Source organism: Pelophylax lessonae, assembly GCF_965119305.1.
Source record: "Pelophylax lessonae genome assembly, chromosome: 2".
In the NCBI taxonomy this organism is placed as follows: Eukaryota; Metazoa; Chordata; class Amphibia; order Anura; family Ranidae; genus Pelophylax; species Pelophylax lessonae.
The window spans coordinates 649667000-649688252 of NC_138769.1; the positions used below are offsets into that span (position 1 = coordinate 649667000).

The 21253-nt window shown below is 46.4% G+C and overlaps 1 protein-coding gene across 1 annotated transcript in view; it reads right to left on the reverse strand.

The window, feature by feature from the left end:
- PROSER1 (proline and serine rich 1) overlaps positions 1 to 21253 on the reverse strand; it is a 114844-nt gene that overhangs the window by 58116 nt on the left and 35475 nt on the right. Inside the window, exon 5 of the mRNA XM_082244677.1 lies at positions 14470 to 14572. Coding sequence (XP_082100803.1) covers positions 14470 to 14572 — 103 coding nt within the window. The remainder of the gene's footprint in view (positions 1 to 14469; positions 14573 to 21253) is intronic.

Below are 21253 nucleotides of genomic sequence, written 5' to 3' on the forward strand. Positions count from 1 at the left end.
TCTCCGTGCGCTCTGTAAACACAAGTTAACAGAGTAACCTTTTCATGATTGGACGGTAAAATGGGATTTTGGACTTACCGTAAAATCCTTTTCTCTGATGTTCATTGACAGACAAAGCTCCTTATCTTCTTGACCATTGGGTTATACTACCCCTAGAGGAGTAGGACACCAGGCAGGAAAAAACTTGTCTACGCCTATGGGGCAGTCCCAGGGAGTATACTTCCACTCTTAGCTATAGGCACTCAGTTTTGTTACAAGCAGTGTCAGAAGAAAGCCAACTCCACAGAGGGGTGGGTGCTGTGTCCGTCAATGAACATCTTCATTCATTGGTGGACACAGCTCCTTATCTTGACCCTTGGGAGGTCCCAAAGCAGTGTCAAACATGAGGGGTGGGAACAGCAATAAAAAATTCCCAAGGCTAAACTGTAGCCAACCAGGTAACATGGAGCTCAACCATAAACAACTGGAACTCACCTGAAAAAAACAATACACCCTCAAAGAGGACCAGGTCCTCCAAATAGAAGCCTGTAAAACCTTGCGGCCAAAAGAAGCATCTGCAGATGCCAACACATTGACCTTATAAAACTTTGTGAAAGTGCGCACGGACGACCAGGTGGCCGCCTTGCAAACCTACATCACTGACGCCTGACGGAAGGTCCAGGAGGCACTAAGCACCCGAGTAGAGTGCACCTTAAAAGGGACCCCTAATTGAATAGGCCTGAATCACTGTCTGATCTATCTGGAAATGGTCGCAGCAGAAGCGGCCAGCCCTTTCCAAGGTCCATATGTGAGTACAAATACTGAGTCTGACTTCCTAAAGCTGCCAGGTACACCCGGATTGCCCGAACCACATCCAGGGAATGCAAGGCAATTTCCTTAGGATGTTTAGGCCTGGGACATAGGAAAGGTAACGCAATGTTGTCTTAATTCAAATGGAAATTAGAGATGACCTTCGGAAGGAAAAACAGACATCGACGAAGAACCACCTCATCTCTGTGAACCACCAGGTAAGGTGAACGACGCTGCTGCCAGTTGCGACACCCTACGCGCAGCAGTAACAGCTACCTAAAAAAGGCCACCTTCTGGGACAACGTAAGGAGGGGAACCTCCCGAACATTTCTGGATAACTGACAACCAAATTGAGGTCCCACAGTGGCAATGGAGAAGCGCTGGAGCCCCAAAGTGTCAAACTCCCTGGATAAAGGTGCGCACCAAAGAATGTGTGGTCAATGGACGTCGTTGTAAGAAAAATTGCCAAGACTGAAACCTGGCCCTTGATGGTACTTAGGGCCAGGCACTGCTCATCCCCCGTTGGAGGAAAGCCAAGATCTGAGTCATCGAAAAGGAGCGAGGGAGAACCCCAAGAGACTTACCCCATGTAATGTAACGTCTTCCACGTAGGATGGTAGATCTTCCTAGAGGTAGAGATTTTCTAGCCTTTAACAACGTAGGAATCACCAATTCAGACAAATCCTCCACTCTTCAGCGCCTGGCTTTCAACAGCCAAGCCGTTAAAGCCAGCAACTGTAAACCAGGATGGAAGATTGTCCCTTGGGAACGGCAGATCTTCCCTGAGAGGAAGTCTCCAAGGAGCATCATATCGGATTGGCATACCAAGACTGGCGAGGCCAGTCTGGAGCCAGAAGAATGACTGGAATCCCTTCTACCCTGATCCTGCACAGGAGGAGTCTTGACAGAAGTTTGAGGGGGGGGGGGGGGAGGGGGAGGCCTAAATCTGACGATACTTAATCTAAGGAGCCACTAATGCATCTGTGGCGTCGGCCAGAGGATCCCGAGACCGTGCCACAAACCTCTGTACCTTCCTTGGAATGTGTACAGCTGGAACTAATCGGTCTGCCCACCTTAGAATGCCGGCTACTTTTCAAGCCGCCAGGAAACTTCTTGTGCCCCCTTGGTGATTCACACAGACCACGGCCATGGCATTGTCCGATTGAATTCACAGTGGTGTAGTGGTTAGCACTTTCACCTAGCAGCAAGAGGGTCGCTGGTTCGAATCCCAACCACGACACTACCTGCCTGGAGTTTGCATGTTCTCCCTGTGCGGGTTTCCTCCGGGTACTACGGTTTCCTCCCACACTCCAAAGGCATGCTGGTAGGTTAATTGGATCCTGTATAAAATTGGCCCTACTATGTATGTATGAATGTGAGTTAGGGACCTTAGATTGTACGCTCCTTGAGGGCAGGGACTGATGTGAATGTGTAATGTATATGTAAAGCGCTGCGTAAATTGACAGCGCTATACAAGTACCTGAAATAATAATAATAATCTGTGTCGAGAAAGCCTCCCCAACCAGACAGGCTGGCATCCATGGTGACAACCGTCCAGTACAGGGGGGGAGAAGGGTTTTCCCTGTCAAAGTGCCAGAGAACGAAGCCACCTCTAGAGGCCGTGGATTTTTGTCCCATTTCACCAGAATCTCTTTTTGCAGAAATCTCGTGTGGAACTGTGCAAACAGAACCACCTCGAAGGTAGGCACCAACAGGCCCAGCACCCTCATGCAAGCTCAGAGGGATGACCGTCTGCTGGTCAACAGAAGCTGAATCGCCTCCTGCAAAAAAGAAACACTGGCTGAAGCTGAGTCCAGGGTAAGACCAAGCTAGTCCAGTTTTGTTGACAGAACCAGTCCTGAGTAATTTTATATATACATACGTTTATTTGCCTGTTCCATGCATAATTCTTTGTCCCTTATTTGCAGCGAGAACCTTAATGGATGTGTCCTGGAATGGTACATATTTTAAAGTTATGTGTATATCTTTTTAAGAACGGATCATGTTATATATTAAGGATTATTATTGTGTGAAAAAAAGCACTCACGAATTTATGCTGTAAGCAAGAAAAGAAAAGAGCAGCCAGAGTTGGTTGAAGCTCCAAAGAAAGGAGGGGGATGCCTCTAGATTCCCATCTTAGCCAAAGGCACTGCAGAGGGAATGAAATAAATGATCCATCTATATAAGATGGAAAAAAGACTATGCAGGATAATCCATCCATATGGTTTATAATTATAAATGTTGCGGAAAAAGTTTTCCTTTTTGTAGTGAAGTGGATGAACATTGTTAACTCACATTTTGTTAGCGGGGTTTCCTGGCACTTTTCAGGCAGCAGCTCCTTTGTCCTTCCTTCTCCCTCTCTGCAAGGGAAGTGAGGATGGACACTGGTTCCCGACCTTTTATGTCGGTCCGCGCATGCGCCTTGGGCGCTGCACGTACCTAGACATGATGTCAATCATGCGGCTGATTTCCTGTTGCGCATGCGCCGCGAGGCTGTGTGCGCATCGGGAGGCCGTCAAGACATTTTCTTGGCCGCCTACACGGAAGATTTGGGCCAATGTCCCCGAGTGAGATCAGATTGGGGTGTGGATTGTAGTACCCCTGTTGGCTCCTAGAGACCCCTGTTAAAAACAGGGGCTTTCCGTGCCGGGTGCAAATATTGTGACATTGTGAACTTATAACATGGTAGTGGCATGACAGAGTATATTTTACAAAAATAAGAAGAATAAGGCACCACGCGGCAATCATAGTGTGGAGCTGAGGCCTGCTGGCCAGACTGGGGGGACCCTCTGGATCTAGATTATCCAGTCCATCACCCAGTCCGGCAGTTGACTGTAGATTCTCACAGGAACAAAATAACAAAAAAAAGGTCCTTTTAAAAAGGAAAAAAATTGCCAGGATCAGAGATCCCAGCAAGGAACTAGGTCCTTACTCGGCAGAAAAAAAAAAAACTGAATACCTATAGAAGGAAGTGGGAGTATACCCCAAGGGACTGCCCCATAGGCGTAGTCAAGCTTTTTCCTGCCTAGTGTCTTACTCCTGTAGGGGCATTATAACCCAATGAGAAAGAGAGAAGGAGCTGTGTGTCAATGAGCGAAGGAGAAAGGGCTTTGCGTCATTTTGTCACGGCACCCCGTGGACTCTTTGCGGCACCCTGACTGAAAAACCCTGCTCGACACATATAAAAAGTTTTTTTGCAATATCGTAAAAATATGCTACACTCCTCCTATAATGGTGGTACAGCTCTCAGTCCTAGAAGATGAATCAAGGATTCATAAACACAACAGTACAGAATGTAGGATTGAAATAAAGGTTTAATGGGGGACTAAGTAATAACTGCCTTAAATCTTTAAAAAAGAAAAAAAGTTGATCATCTTGTCACAAGTTGTTACTAGATTTGCATACACCTACATGGAAGATCATCGTCTGTCTCCCAGAAGCCTCAGAGAACCATAATATCCTTTCTAAAACAGTTGATCAGTGGTGGTCCAAACACAGCACTCATGTTGCACAACAAATTTTGCCACTGAAGCAGGAAAAACCCTTATACCAAAATGGTTCTCGTTTTACTGCTCAAGTCCACTGACCAAAAAGGCTTTGAAACATTAATATTTGGATGAGACATAGCACATTGTCTTCATTTTCAAATGACATTCAATTAGAAAACAAAAATAGAATTTTTGTAAGAACTTACCGTAAAATTCTTTTCTCCGAGTCCTCTGACAGTCGCGGCCCGATAGTATTAGCCTTCACTAATGGGTAATGGCCCACTCTGCAGGAGCAGGCTAGGCAGATGATTATCAGGTTAATTAAAAAAAAAAAAAAAACTTATACCTCAGTACGCCACTAGGGGGCCATCCCTCAGCCATTACCAGAACCCAATCTGATATTACCTCAGTTTGTAGCAAGCAGTATCATAAGGCAACAACCCCCAGATCCAAAAACCAGAGAGGTGGGGGCGGCAACCGTCAGAGGACTCAGAAAATGTTTTATGGCAAGTTCTTACAAAAATTCTATTTTCTCTTACGTCCTCTGACAGTTGCCGCCCGATGGTATTAGCCTTCACTAATGGGACGTCCTAAAGCAGTGCAGGTATGAGGGATGGGAAAGCAACGCAACCAATTTAGAAGGTAACGCAAATAGCCGGGCCAGTAACAACCTGAGCCCACAGGAAAAAACTGGAACAAACCCAGAAAAGAACACCCCATAAGGAGGGACAGTAAAAATAATGTCCCCTTAAAAAACTGCCGCACTCAAACTCGTGCGGCCAAAGGAAGCATCCGAAAATGCCAAAACAGCAAGTTTGGAAAACTTTCAAAAAAGTGCACGGACGACCAGGTAGCCACCTGCACTCCTGAGCCACAGACACCTGATAGCGAAAAGCCCAAGAGGCACTAAAGGCTTGAGTAGAATGGGCCTTTACCGAGAAAGGAGGAACCGGACCCGTGATGGGAAAGGCCTGAACAATCGTCTGTCTGATTTACACAGAAATGGTCGCCGCGGAGGAGGCCGATCCCTTCCGAGGTCCCTCAGAAAGAACAAAGAGAAAATCAGACTGCCGAATCGACTCCGTGGCGGACAGGTAGACCTTGACAGCCCGGACCACATCTAGAGAATGCAAGGCAAACTCCTTAGGATGCTTGGATCATGCACACAACATTTTCTTCATTGAGGTGGAATGAAAAAAACCACAGTGGAAGGAAAAGACGGAGTCGGTCGCAGAACTACCTTAACTCTATGAAGTACCCGGATAAGGAGAATGGCAGGACAAGGCCGCCAATGCACACACTTTGCGAACCGACGTGATAGCCACCAGAAAAGCAACTTTCTGTGACAACACAGATAGAGAAATCTCTCAGATGTTCTCGAAGGAAGGTTTGTTGTAACACTGACAAAACCAATTTTGGTCCCAGGGAAGCAAAAGAGCTCTCCTCGGGGGAGCCAAATGTCGCACCTCTTGAATGAAGGTGCGGACCTAGAAAGCGACACCAAAGGTCGTTGAAAAAAGGGACGGCCAAGGCCGACAACTGACCCTTGACCGTAGTCAGCACCAGATGCTGATCCACGCCCTTCTGCAGGAAGGCCAAGACCTTCGCCACCGAGAAGGAACGAGGGTGAAACCCATGCACTTCGCACCAAGCGATATACGCTTTCCAGGTGCGGTGAGAAAACTTCCTAAAAGTGGCTTTGCGATCCCTTAACAAGGTATGGAAGACCGCTTGAGGAAGACCTCTATCCCTCAGGACCTGGTCTTCAACAGCCATGCCGATAAAGCCAGACACTGTGAAACAGAATGGAAGATAGGTCCTTGAGACAGAAGATCGTCTCGCAGCAGAAGCCGCCAGCGAGGTTCGACGACCATCTGAACGACGTCCGCGTACCAGGACCAGCGAGGCCCATCCGGGGCCACCAGAATGACTGACATCCGTTCCGACGCCAACCTGCGGAGGAACCTGGACAACAGTTGAATCGGAGGAAAGGCATACAGCAGCTGACAGCGGTGCCAAGGCCCCACCAACGCGTCCGCGGCATCTGCCAGAGGATCGCGAGTCCTGGCCACGAACCTTACCACCTCTTTGTGGGGACGGGACGCAAACAAATCCACGCCCAGGGTCCCCCACCGGGCGCACAGGAGGTGAACCACTTCCGGATGTAGGAACCATTCCCCTAGGTCCAAAGTCTGGCGACTCAGATAGTCCGCCCGCCAGCTTTCCACACCCGGAATGAGAAAGGCTGAGAACGCAGGTACATGCGATTCGGCCCAGGACAGAATCTCGGCCACTCCCTTGGCCGCCCGGGCACTCCTCGTGCCCCCTTGGTGATTGATATAAGCCACGGCCGTGGCATTGTCCGTCTGTACCCGGACCGGACGCCCCTGAAGCTGAGATGACCACCGGAACAAAGCTTGAACGCTCAGAGCTCCAAGATGTTGTTCGGTAGCGAAGTCTCCCCCGCCGACCACGTCCCCTGGGCGCAAAGCGTGCCCAGAACTCCTCCCTAGCCCAACAGGCTGGCATCCGTGGGGACAATCGTCCATAAAAGAGGTCGGAAGGACTGACCCTGTCAAGGACTGCGGCCGGAGCCAACACAGGAGATCCGACCGTAGCGGATGACTCAAGGAAAAATGGATTTTTGTAAGAACTTACCGTAAAATCCTTTTCTCTTAAGCTCATTGACAGACGTAGTCTTCTTGATTCTCAAGAGCTGGGTTATGTTGTCTCCGCAGGAGTAGGACTAGGCAGAATGACAAAACGTTCTGGCTCCACCCTAGGGGGCAGTCCCTGAGGGTATATCCTCCCTCTCTCTGCTACAGGGAATCAGTTCTGTTTAAAGCAGTACAGAGAATTTAACCCAACCCAACTCAATGATAGAGGGGCGGGTACTACGTCTGTCAATGAGCTTAAGAGAAAAGGATTTTACGGTAAGTTCTTACAAAAATCCATTTTTCTCTATCGCTCATTGACAGACGTAGTCTTCTTGATTCTCAAGAGCTGGGACATCCAGAAGCAGTGCCACAAATGAGGGGTGGGATTGACAAAATCAAATCCAATCTAGTAGGCCCAACCGGTGCCAAACTAGAAGTTTTAAAGGCTCATTATAAACAAAGAATGAGACTAAAAGAAAAAAATTTTCCAACGGAAAAAAACCCTCGAGGTAGACCACTGGTCTCCTCAAATTGCGGCCTGCAAAACCTTGCGGCCAAATGAGGCATCAGACGATGCCATTACATCAATTTTATAATGTTTAGAGAAGGTATGCACCGACGACCAGGTAGCCGCCTTGCACACCTGGACCACTGGCGCCTGATGGCGAAAGGCCCATGACGCACTAAGTGCCCGAGTGGAGTGCGCCTTAACAGGGAACGGGGGCTCCCGACCCTTAATAGAATAAGCCTGCACTACCGTCTGTCTGATCCATCTGGAAATGGTCGCGGCAGATGCAGGCAACCCCTTTTTGGGTCCATCTGGGATCACAAAAAGTGAATCCGTCTTGCGAAACGAGTCTGTCGTTTTCAAGTATACCCTGATCGCCCGGACCACATCCAAGGAGTGCAAAGCAAATTCCCGAGGATGACTGGGCTTAGGACACAGGGAAGGTAATACAATTTCTTCATTCAGATGAAATTCTGAAACCACTTTTGGTAGGAAGGATGGATTCGGACGAAGAACCACCTTATCTCTATGAACCACCAGATATGGTGAACGACAAGATAATGCGGCCAGCTCTGACACCCTGCGTGCAGAAGTAATAGCCACCAAGAAGGCCACCTTCTGGGACAACGTGGGTAGAGGAATCTCCCTAATATCTTCAAAGGGAGGTTTCTGAAGAACCGACAACACTAAATTAAGATCCCAGGGGGGTAACGGCGCGTGCACTGGCGGAGCCAGATGTCGCACCCCCTGGATAAAATTCCGCACCAAGGAATGAGTAGCCAAAGGCTTCTGAAAGAAGATGGCTAATGCTGAGACCTGACCCTTGATAGTACTCAAGGCCAGTTTCTGCTCAACCCCTTGTTGCAGAAAAGCCAATATTCGACTAATCGAATAAGACCGAGGACGGAACCCCAAAGGTTCACACCATGCAATGTAGGACTTCCATGTGCGATGATAAATCTTTCTGGAAGTCGCTTTCCTTGCTTCAACTAGAGTAGGAATAACTGAAGCTGACAAACCTTTGTCCTTCAGCACCTGGGTCTCAATAGCCAGGCCGTTAAAGCCAGCGATCGTAAAGCAGGATGGAAGATCGGTCCCTGAGACAGTAGATCCTCTCTGAGAGGAAGTCTCCACGGGACGTCCGCCACCAGTCTGACCATGTCGGCGTACCAAGCTCGACGAGGCCAGTCCGGAGCTACCAGGATTACTGGGATTCCTTCCTCCTCTACCCTGCGAAGAAGTCTTGGCAGTAACGCGAGAGGAGGGAAGGCATATATTAGCTGGTATTGCCCCCACGGGGCGATCAGTGCGTCTGCGGTTTCTGCTAGAGGATCGCGGGAGCGAGCCACGAATCTCTGAACTTTCCTGTTGAATCGTGATGCCAACAGATCCACATCCGGGGTGCCCCACCGTAGGCACAACTGGTGGAAAACGTCTGGATGGAGGGACCATTCCCCCTGATCCAGGGTCTGACGGCTGAGATAATCTGCCTGCCAATTCTCCACCCCCGGAATGAACACCGCAGAGATTGCTGGAACAAATCGTTCCGCCCAGCGAAGAATGCAAGCCACTTCTTTGGCCGCTCGGACACTCTTGGTGCCCCCCTGGTGATTGACATAAGCCACAGCCGTGGCATTGTCCGACTGGATCCGAACCGGGCTGCCCTGGAGCTGCTCGGTCCAGTGAATCAGACAAAGTCTGATCGCTCTCAGTTCCAATACATTTATCGGTAATCTGGATTCTTCCGGGGACCAAAGTCCCTGGGCAGATAATTGCCCGAGAATTCCTCCCCATCCGGATAGACTGGCATCCGTGGTCACTATCGTCCAATATATTGGCAGAAATGACTTTCCCTGGCTGAGCATTGGAGACCGAAGCCACCAAACCAGAGACTCTCTGGTCTGTTTGCTCAATCGTATCTGATTGTCCAGGGATTCCGGATTCCGATTCCATCTGAGGAGAATCTCTTGCTGAAGAATTCGGGTATGGGACTGGGCAAATGGGACTGCTTCGAATGAAGCCACCATCAACCCCAGAACCCTCATGCAAGTCCGAAGGGAAGACCAGTTGTTGGACAGTAACAACTGGACTGCTGATTGAATCTTTCGAAGTTTCCCTACCGGAAGAAACACTCTTGTCCTGACTGTGTCTAGAATTAGACCCAGATATTCGAGCCTCTGGGTGGGAACCAGAAAAGACTTTTGCTGGTTCACCAGCCACCCGAATTCCTGTAAAGAAATCATAGTAATTTCTATGTTTTGTAGCAAGGTCTGAGGAGACTCTGCATGAAGCAGAAGATAGTCTAGGTAACCTAGAATCGATATACCTCTTTGGCGCAGAAGTGCCAACATTGGGGCCAACACTATTGTGAAGACCCGCGGAGCCGTGGCGAGACCGAAAGGTAACGCCACAAACTGATAGTGGTTCTCCTCTACGGAAAAGCGTAGAAAACGCTGATGTCCTGCGAAAATGGGAATGTGAAGATAGGCGTCCTTGATGTCTATGGACGCTAGGACATCCCCTGGATGCAGGAAGGCTGCTACCGTGCGAATGGACTCCATTCTGAATCTTCTTATGTTGACGAAAGAATTGAGTGCTCTTAAGTCCAGAATTGGACGCACTTTGCCCTCTTTCCTGGGTATTGTAAACAGGTTTGAATAAAACCCTTGAAACCGTTCTGTCCAAGGAACGTGGACTACCACTCCTTGTTGTAGTAGATCTGTGACCGCTCTCCGCAGATCTTCTAGACGATCCGGAGATAGTCGGATATTGGAAGGGAAGAATCGCGCCGGTGGGAGAGATCGAAACTCGATCTTGTACCCTGACTTTATGACTTCGCAAACCCATTTGTCCGGGATTCTGGAAAGCCATGGATCCGGGAACCGGCGAAGACGTCCCCCCACCCCAGTTATGGGTGGGGGCGCACCTTCAGGCTTTGGATGGTTTATCTTCAGGTCTGGAGGGGGCGGGCTTTTGCTTGCCCGACCAACGACCCCTGACGCCTCCTGCAGGAGGCTTGGAGGACTTAGTTTTTTCACCCGCTGGACGAAAAAACCTCTTGTGAGCAGAAAAAGAAGGCCCTCGTCTTTGACGAGTTCCTCTACCTTTAAAATTTTGCGGTAAAAAGGTGCTTTTTCCACCGGTGAGATCCTTAATGATCTCATCTAAGTTGGCTCCAAATAGACGTTCTCCTGAAAAGGGGATATTAGCCAATGCTTTTTTGGAACCTTGGTCGGCTATCCAACCTTTTAGCCACAGTGTACGCCTGAGAACCACTGCTGAGACTGATGCTCGCGCCATTAATGGAGTGGCGTCTAACGCCGCATCACATACAAACTGTAACCCCTGTATCATTTGTTCCAACAAATCTGATACCGCCTGAGGGACTTCTTCTAAGTCCCGGCGTAACCACTTAGTCCATTCAGTTACAGCCTGCGAAACCAGACCAATAGCAATTATTGGCCTGAAAGCTGATCCAATCAAGGAAAACATGGTGCGAGACATAGCTTCTATCTTGCGATCCACTGGATCTTTAAAAGACGGAGCGTCTTCCAAAGGAATAACCGTGGCTTTATTCAATCTAGCAATTGGTGAATCCACCACAGGTGGTTCTGTCCATTTCTTAATAAGGGTTTCCTCAAACGGATAACGCCTGTCAATGCGTTTGGAAATATTAAAAGTGCGTTTTGGCAGACGCCATTCTTCATCGATTGGATTGCCAAAACATTTGGGCAATGGAAAAACCTTTGCCACCTTGATGCGCTTTTTAGTCCCAAAAGGGATCTCAGTTTCAGCTATTTCTGATGGAATACCCTGTAACCTTAAGGTCTCTTGAACAGATACAATGAGTGCGTTTACCAACGCTTCCTCTCGGGCTATGGCTGATGCCGAAACATCCTCCTCACTGTCTGAAGAGACAGGACCCGAGACACCAATACCAGATGAAGTACCTGCAACTGCAGAAATAGGCTCAGAGTCTGAATCCGAGGTTTCAGATAATAAGGGGTTAGGCGGGGGTCGCTTTCTTGCGCCCTGTCCCTGACAAGCCACTTCTACCCGGGACACAAAAGTTTCCATGATGGCTGACAAAGATTCAATTGTCAATGGGGTGCTGGAGGATCCCGCAGACCCCTCGAGGGGATCCGGAGGAGATACATGAGTGGCAGGGTCCATGTTAATACAGGACACTTTTGCCAGCAATAAACAAAAAACTTCTTTTTTTTTTTTTTTTTTTTGTGTGTCTCCCCCTAGCGCAATAGCGCCCCTCAGAGTACCTGCTTCTCGATCCCAGAGAGAGAGAGAGAGGGACCCCCAAGGCTCACCAACCGATGCAGTGCAGTTTCCAACAAACTGCAGCCAGCGTCTGTCTTACACAGACTGGAAGGAGCTGTTTGCTTTTTCCCGGGCAGAAGGCGTGGCTCCGCCCCCTGTGTACGCCTTCCGGCGTTCCCAGCCCTCCACGAGGAAGCTGGGCTCACAAAACATGGCCGCCCCCATAGAAGAGACATAAGACTCCAAAAACATGGCGGCCGGCGTGACCTGAGGACATACATGCATTCGGTCTACGGCAAAATGGCGGCGGACCGCCGATATCGTCTTCCCAGCACATCCACCTGCACTCTGCTGAGAGGTGACATATGGATCTACAGAGATACACTGCACATAAGGTAGGATTATACCTCCTATGTTTGCTGTAATGTTACAGTCTGCTGGGTAGAGTGCTAGCTCTTGAACCAAGTCCACTTCCCACAAACACATGCTGTATTACAAGGGGGACTTGTAAGTGTCAGATATATACTGACCATATATGGAGGGGCCCATAATATATACTGCCTCATAAATGAGGAAAAAAGGGAACGTTTTACTCACCATACCGAACCGACAGGCACCCTCTCTTCATAATACCCTCTCCACCGAGGTGGGGGTTTGTGGACGCCTCGACTCTCTGGTCCTGGCGTCCAAGCGAGCTTTTAACTCGCAAAGTCAGTCCCTTTACTGGGACTCCGTCGCGGCCGACTCAGCGCACTGGTCTGCACGCGCTTTTAGGCAGAGACCGGGGTGACCACTGGATCTCACATCCAGCCCGTCGCCCGGCCCCGCATACTAACTTGAATATGTCGCGGCCGACCAAGCGCAATGCCTGGTCTGCACGCGCTCGTAGGCCGGCTGGGGTGACCACAAGTGTCGCCCAGTCCGGCATTTTTGCTTGAAGATCTCACAGGAAAAAAACACTGGAGAAAACTACCTAAAAAATGTCTTTTTCTTAAAGAAAAAAAGTCTTGCCAGGACCAAAAGATCCCAGCAAGGAACTTAGGTCCTTACTCCTGACTAGACAGAAAAAAACTGATTCCCTGTAGCAGAGAGAGGGAGGATATACCCTCAGGGACTGCCCCCTAGGGTGGAGCCAGAACGTTTTGTCATTCTGCCTAGTCCTACTCCTGCGGAGACAACATAACCCAGCTCTTGAGAATCAAGAAGACTACGTCTGTCAATGAGCGATAGAGAAATACTCCTTTCCAAGGACTGAGGTGTCCTGTCCCACCTGTCCAGGATCTCCGCTTGCAGAGACCTGGTGTGAAATTGAGCAAACGGAACTGCTTCGAAGGCCGAGACCATTAGGCCCAGAACCCGCATGCAGGTCCGCAAAAAGGAGAGGTCTTACTGAGAGCTCTGATCTCCTCCCGCAGAATCCCGAGTTTGTCTTCCGGAGGGAAGACCCGAGGTTGAGCAGAGTCCAGGACCATCCCTAGGTACTGGAGACGAGTAGAGGGAGTCAGTGCTGACTTCTGAAAAATGACGGTCCACCCGAACTCCTGAAGTGTCTGAACCATCACGACCAGATCCTTTACCAAGGTCACACGAGTTTGACCTTAACAAGAGGTCGTCCAGGTAACCGAGGACCACAATGCCCCGTAAACGCAGTAAAGCTAGAACCGGAGCCAACACCTTGGTAAAACCTTGGGAGCCGAAGCAAGACCGAAAGGCAACGCCACAAACTGGTAATGCTCCCCAGCCACCGCGAAGCAGAGATATCTCTGAAGACCCTCGAAAATAGGGATGTGGAGATACGCATCCTGCAAGTCGATGGATGCCAGGAAGTCCCCAGGCCTCAACGAGGCCATCACCGACCAGATGGATTCCATCCTGAACTTCCCGCACAAAGCGGTTCAAGGACTACAAGTCCAGAATCGGACGCACCGTGCCCTCTGGGGGGATCCTACAGAGACCACCAGCCCTGCTATCCCCTAAGAGTGGGCCCAAAACCCCCCAAACGTCCCCAGGGACAAGGGGGTAACAGTACTCACCATCCAGGAAACGGGCACCACTCAGATATGGGAGACCTCCCACCCTAAGTGGGGGTGCCGTCAGCCATGGAGGGACGCTGGCAACAGGCGGTCGATCCGGGTTGAGACATCCTCAGTAAAGCGCAGCTCCGAAGGCTCGTCCCCATATGGAGGGGCACTGTCGTTGCGAGGCCTGGGCGTACCAGTAACCTGCGGCGCTCAATGGCAGGCTGGGACTCCATAAGGATCTATGATACCCAGTCCGAGGCCCAGCTCTGCAGTCACTTGTAGTCCGCCAGGAAAGTATTCCCTGACTAACTAGTGATAGTGAGAGAAAATAAAAATCTATTGTGTAAAGAAAAAACACAGATTCAGAAAAAAAACAAAGAAAACCGAGACTCTAGGTCTCAGCAGGGAAGACCTAACTCTACTCCTGACGCTAGGCAGCTTCAAACTGAGGTAATATCAGATTGGGTTCTGGTAATGGCTGAGTGATGGCTCCCTAGTGGCATGCTGAGGTATTAACCTGATAATTATCTGCCTAGCCTGCTCCTGCAGAGTGCGCCATTATTCATTAGTGAAGGCTAATACCATCAGGCGGCGACTGTCAGAGGACGTAAGAGAAAAGCAGAACTAGAACTAGTGGTACTATAGCTAGCTACCACAAGCACCCAATCTACTCTTTATTGAAGTCCTGTTTCGGACTGGTAGTAAAGTGTTTCTCCCTTATACTGAATAGTTACCTGTTCCAAGATTCTTCTGCAACGTTTTTTCTCTGTTAAGTTTGTTTTAAAAAGATCTTCAATTGGCCGACAATTTGAAGCATTTGAAGCATCAAGAATATTTCTAAGGAGAAATATAAAAGCATTTACAGATTTGTATACAGCGATTTCTACATCGGACAGTGTTGATTGCACAATAAAACACAGTTTATGTATACGTATAGACCACTGAAATGCAACCACATAAAACCTCAAGACCTGTGGTATTGATAGAGGATATGAAACTCTTATTTGAGTTTTTGTTTCATTGTACATTTGAGGTGCTAATTTCTGCTTAATTCATTCCTTTACGTCTGTGTCCTCCTGCAGATGCATCAAAACACACACAAACTACATTCTGGCTATAGTTGAATTGAAAATGACAGCATATCCTGTAAGGAAAGACCTCCCTTCTACAGTGTTAGGTTTTAGTGGAAGACAGCACTGGACTGGTGCCACTCGAGGCTGCCTAGCGGCAAGTTACTGTGTGGAGGTTATAAAGGGAATTGCTTCCAATGGGTTGTATCGCAATTGTAGGTGGTAGGCGATAGACTCCGTTGGGCTGCTACCTTTCCGATAATGACAATGGAGGCGTTACCGCTGTGAACACTTGAGTGCCCGATGTAAGGCTCTGTTCCACAACGCCGGCATACTGCAGAGCCGCTGATTGAATATATTTAACCCTCTCAGAGGCTAACCATTCTCTAAGAAATACAGCCCTGAAGAAGGGGGGAGGGGGAGGGTAATTCCCTCGAACGTGTTGGCTCTACATATCTACTTTTATCTTCAATTAACATTTATAAAATTCAACAGACTTTTTTTTTTTTTTTGGGCACCAATAACCCAAATCTTCTACAGTGTTAGGCAGTCCATAGAGGAGTACATTTTTTTACATTCAACCAGCTGGTTGAAACAAATAATAATGAACATTTATATGTGGCTAGAGGATACCAAGAAGAAAAGGTGAATATGGGAAAAAGTGCTTAGTTACATGCTAGGTCTGCTCAGATGAAGACTTCATGGCTGCAGGTTACAGAAATGTGTTTTAAAAGATCTGTAAAGAAAGTCTATGGGGAAATTTTCTCATACAATTACAGGGCTGGCAGAGCACTAGGGAGGTATAATGCTTAGAATTTCAGACTTCTGATGAAAGATCAGAACTAGGTAGAAGCAGTCAGTAACATCATAAATGATAAGCCTCAGGTGATGTTCTCATAGGTACTGAAATGTTTATTGATTCTAAAAGAGCCCAGATTGCACTGCACTGAGCTTAAAGGACCACACCGAGCAAAAATCGAAATGCCAGGATCTCAATTGTCTGACCTAGTAATATGTCCTAACTTACCCTCAAACCTGCAAAAATCCTCTGTGCACAGTGTAGGTCTCCCACCTAAAATCATGGTAAGAATACATATTCATACCACAGGTGACCACCCATAGGTAATCATCACATGCCTGACAAAGGGATCCTGTGTGGCCCCGAAATGTTGCACTTTCACTGTGATCAATTTGAATAAAAGCATCTGGATGTGACTTGAGGATCTATAGTGTGCTGCCAAATATGCAAGCTGCTAGGTGATCAGAAGGAAACTAATGGCTGCTTCATTAGTCACGTTTCCTACAGTAGCCTGTGATTGGACAATAAAACAGCAAAACACGATTTCCCTTCCGTACACAGTTACTTTTAAGCCTAAATGAACTCTTCAAAGCTGTAACTGCCCTCTCTTTCCCGTATGAGAGTGCAAAGGAGGTGGTTGATATAAAAGGTAAATTGAAGGACTTGGTGGATAAGAGCAGACAATGTCACAATCTGAACCTCATTCAGAGAATATTGTGCATCTACTTCTAAAATTACAATGCATTCTAAATGGCAGCAGGGGCAAGTGAGCAACCCACTGGGTTCAGTGTGAAGGGAAGCTGCTGGAACGGCACCTGAAAGATCACATGCATAGTTCACACACACTACTATTATTCAGATATAATATCCATAATAGGAAACTATAACTTTGCTTTCAGTTAATTGGTTTGAAATGTAAGACCAGGGCTTGACAAACCCCAGGATTCGAGTCACCATGGCAACTAAAAATTGCGTCTGGTGCCTGGGCTTTGTCATCCCATTCACGGTTGAAACCAGGTGCTGGGATGCACAATTCCAATCACCCACAGAGGGCATGTAGTTACGAGCACTGGGCAGTTTACTTGTTGGATGAAAGCATCTGCCACCCGAATGCTTCCACACACCCCATGCACATCCAACTCCCCTGTTATATAGTTACATAGTAGGTGAGGTTGAATAAAGACAATAGTCCATCCAGTTCAACCTGTTCAACCTGTTATGTATCCCGGGACTTGCTTGCCCAGCTGCAGGCCCAGGACCGACATAGCAGATGCCACCAGGTAGAGGGGAAGGAGATGGAGGAGTCTTTCCCCTTCTTGTAGCTGACCCGGAAGTGATATCATACACAGTTGACAGTTTTCCCGGCCATCAAGGAAAGGAAAGAAAAGTAATGAAGTGCGATGTACATTGCATTACATTCAGTGGAGTATAGGGGAGACAGGCAGGGTCTGAATGAGAGCAATAATTCTAGCACTAGACCTCCTTAACGCGAAACTGATGAAGGAGCTTTAAAAGCGTCTGCTATGGAAAATATAGGGTACCGAAGATTGTCGCCATTTCATGGGTATACTCAAACCTAAGGTTGGACATGTTGGGTATCTATTTACTCGGTGCAACCTCAGCTTTTATATTTTACCGTAAAATGGGGTAATGTATTGCCCTATTACCTTTGCAGTAATATAGTGTGACAGAAAATATTGGAGCTACCACTATTATATTCTCCAGGTTGTCAAAGGGCTACATAAGAGAAGGGTTTTTTTTGTCTGGCTGGCCCCTAGATTCAAAGCAAATTGGTCAAGCCCTGTGCAGGACTGAGCATGATAGGAACTATAGCAAATTAAAGACAGCTATAGTTTCTATAAAAATTATTTATACTCTAATACGACATCTAAATTATTAATGGTGGAGCTGATTTTTTCCTGAAGTCATATACTATATGAAAGAAGTGCTATCAAGATGAAAAGGAGAAAAGATGTGAACAGTGCAGTAGCCAGGTTTCAGTATTATTGTTGGTTTAGTGACAATACGTTGCTGAAAAATGAACAGCAAATAATGGACTTGGAAAACGCCTCCATTGTCAGTACAGAAATTCTCTTCGAATTCGTGTTGTATACTGCTGGACACAGGTACTGCCGTTCAATGTGTACATTGTCAGGGATTTGTTTGGTGTCGTGTGACTAAGATGACCGAGTGGAAAACCAGTCTGTTAGAAACAAGGCAAATGTGACTCATCCAACCCTGATGTTCCATGTCTAAGCAGCTTGTAGTCAACACATATAGCACAAAGTGGAAGAATGACTTGCTATAAACATTGTTTCTAATAGCTCATGTTTTGGAACAAACAAACAAACCCAAGAAAATAGTTTATGCGCTATTGCTCTGTTAAATATTTTATTTTATTTTTTTGTATACAAACTTTTATTGAAAGGAAACAGAAGATGGTGGTACAAAGAGAATTGGTACAATAATATGACAAATATTGGTATCACATAGAGTAAACAGAAATATAACAATCTTAAGTCATTTCAAGTTAACTCTATTCAAAATGGGAATTTGATATCAAAATAACAACAAGGGTATCGAGAATATAGTTCCTGGATATAGGTACAGAGCAGAAAGAGATTTCCATAACGCTAAGCGTTAGGCCGGAGACACGGTGTCAAATAAAAGGGTTTTAAATAGTTAGTCACCTGTACAGTAATTAGAAAAAAAAAATATCTGAGTGTGAAATCCATGGGTCCCATTTATTAGTGTGACATTTAATAGAGTTGTAAATAGTATGACATTTTTTTCCATAATATAGATCAAGTTTATTCTTGTTTTAAGTTGTGAAACCGGAAAAGAAAATATTTTAAGGGTGAACTCTGGGTGTATCTAAGGCTTTATGTACACTGGCAGCGCCTAAACTTATGTTTAAGTGCTTTTGGTGTTTTTTTGCCAAAGCTCCTAAACTCAACTCCATAAAAGCCTGCTTGTCCATGTACACATAGGCTTTTAGCAGAGCTGAGGAGCTGCCGCGTTTAGGTCAGCTTCACCCTCCCCAGTTAGGAAGTTTATAAAATCGGTAAGCTATACATCTATCTATTTCAGCCTCTCAACTCCTGCAGCCTTAGTCCAAAAGAAGAATAAATATTGCTATATTCTTGTGATTAGAAATTGGGAGATTTGCTACAAGAAAATCATCCAATCCCTTTATAAAATACATGATGTGAAGTTAATTATTAGATGCGCTAAACCACTGTATCATAACTGCTGCCTTTTTTTTTTTTTTTTAAGAAAATTTTTTTTTTTTACGATTTTAACATTTTTTTTGCATTTCAGTACGGTATATCGCCTTGGCATTTTTTACAGCCAGCGCCTGTCCACGTGCATGTGCTCCAGCAATGGCTGCATGGCATTGCTAAAGCTAGCCATAGATGATTCAATTTTCTTCCCTGCAACCCAAGAAAATTTCTCGATTCCATCAACACAGTCAGTGTTGATAGGGGAATCCCTCCCATGGAGCTATTGTGTTCTCTGGGTGGGAGGGATTCCCCCATCTCGGTCAGGAGAACATAGCGATTATTGCAAGCAGGTATACCTGCCGGGAATATTTTGAATAAAAAAACCTGGCAGGCTGGTTGTACCAAAGTTGATTGATCGGTTGGTTGATTGGGTATATTCAGCCTGCCCATACAGGTTTCGAATCCCAGCTGGTTCAGCAGGGAATCAAATTGTCTATGGCAGACTTTAGGGTGAGCTTCCTGATCATGACAATAGCACTATTGTACTGACAGGTTCCTTATAGCATACACAAGAGGAGCATGTGTCAGGATAAACACAGGAAAGCAATTGGGAGACAGTGACAGAGTTCTCACTCTACAACATTATGTGCCTGAACAAAGACCTTCATAGAATTATTACCAGCTGTGATTACACTAATATGTTAAAGATTATAATAGATCAGATTTACATATACTTTAACCAAATTTTTACCATGGCAATTTTTTTTTTGCGTGCGTTAAATTCTTTATTTTATGCTAAAAAATAAAATTACTTTAAACCCCCCAACCAATTCTATATTTTGTGAAAGGAGAGATTTGCACAATGTTCGTTTGTCAAACACATTCTAAGAAAAATACACTACAGTTAATTTTCAGTGCACTCAAATACCACAATACCCAATTTTTTGAAAAAATGAAAGGGTTGTGTCGAAAAAAAAAAAAAAGATACCAAACACGTCGACCCTTCAAATTGCACATGTCCATGAAATGGCAAAATACGACAGTAACCAAGATTGTTCACAGGCGACACTTTAAAGCTTTTACAGGTCATCAATTTAGAGACAACCTTGAATTATGGGTCTAGAATTATTGCTCTCACTCTGATGTTCGTGGCAATACCTCAACATGTTTAGTGCAATGGTTGTTTACATACATGTGTGTGCCATACATGCGTGCTTATAGGGATGTTTTCTTTTTTTAATTATTTTTATTTTAATGTAACACTTTATTTCATTTTATTCCTAGCACAAGGGAGCCAACAAGCCCCCTATGTTATAGAATGGTAAGGTGACATTACCAGCCTATTAGACCTCCAATGCCTCCCCTGCAGCTAATCAAGCACAGCTCATGCTTGGTTAGCTCATTTACTGGTTATAGTAGCTTCAATAGACTATCGGAACATCTGAAAAAAAATGTACAGCTCAATTTTGCAGCAAAAGCTAGCCTTCCAGCAGCTAAAGCCAAAACGATCAAATGAGAGAGAAAAAATAAAGGGCAAAAAAAGTGACGGATGATGCCAAGAGAAAAGGTAGGAGCAAACTATTTCTTGGAAATCTTCAGTTATTTTATTCTTCTGTACCTCCTGCATGTTTAAGGGGATAAATAAAAAAAATAAAAAATTTCTAACAAATACGTTTTATTCCCCCCCCCCCCCCCTTTTATTTTCCTTGTCATACACTTTAATCTATAACTGTACATGGAATAAAAAACATTGTGCAGGGCAAAACGTTAGGCCACCTCACTATAAAGATCAATGCAATTTGAATAAACAGCCCAATCTCTTGAGAAAGATAAGTTGGCACAGAGAATTCTCTGGTGGTCACAACCAGCTTCAATATTATACAAACTAAACGTTACATCATCAGAACTATCTTTTATTCACTACTGTTGAGAAGAAGGAAAAAATCCATTTAATTACCATAAAAATATAGAACTGCAAGCAGGAACTTTTTTATTTAGAGCAGGGGTCTCCACTGGTGTCAGTGGGAGGAACAGTGCCCACCACCACTGGTGTCAGTGGGAGGAACAGTGCCCCCATCTCTGGTGTCAGTGGGAGGAAAAGTGCCCCCATCTCTGGTGTCAGTGGGAGGAAAAGTGCCCCCATCTCTGGTGTCAGTGGGAGGAAAAGTGCCCCCATCTCTGGTGTCAGTGGGAGGAAAAGTGCCCCCATCTCTGGTGTCAGTGGGAGGAAAAGTGCCCCCCATCTCTGGTGTCAGTGGGAGGAAAAGTGCCCCCATCTCTGGTGTCAGTGGGAGGAAAAGTGCCCCATCTCTGGTGTCAGTGGGAGGAAAAGTACCCCCATCTCTGGTGTCAGTGGGAGGAAAAGTGCCCCCATCTCTGGTGTCAGTGGGAGGAAAAGTGCCCCCATCATTGGTGTCAGTGGAAG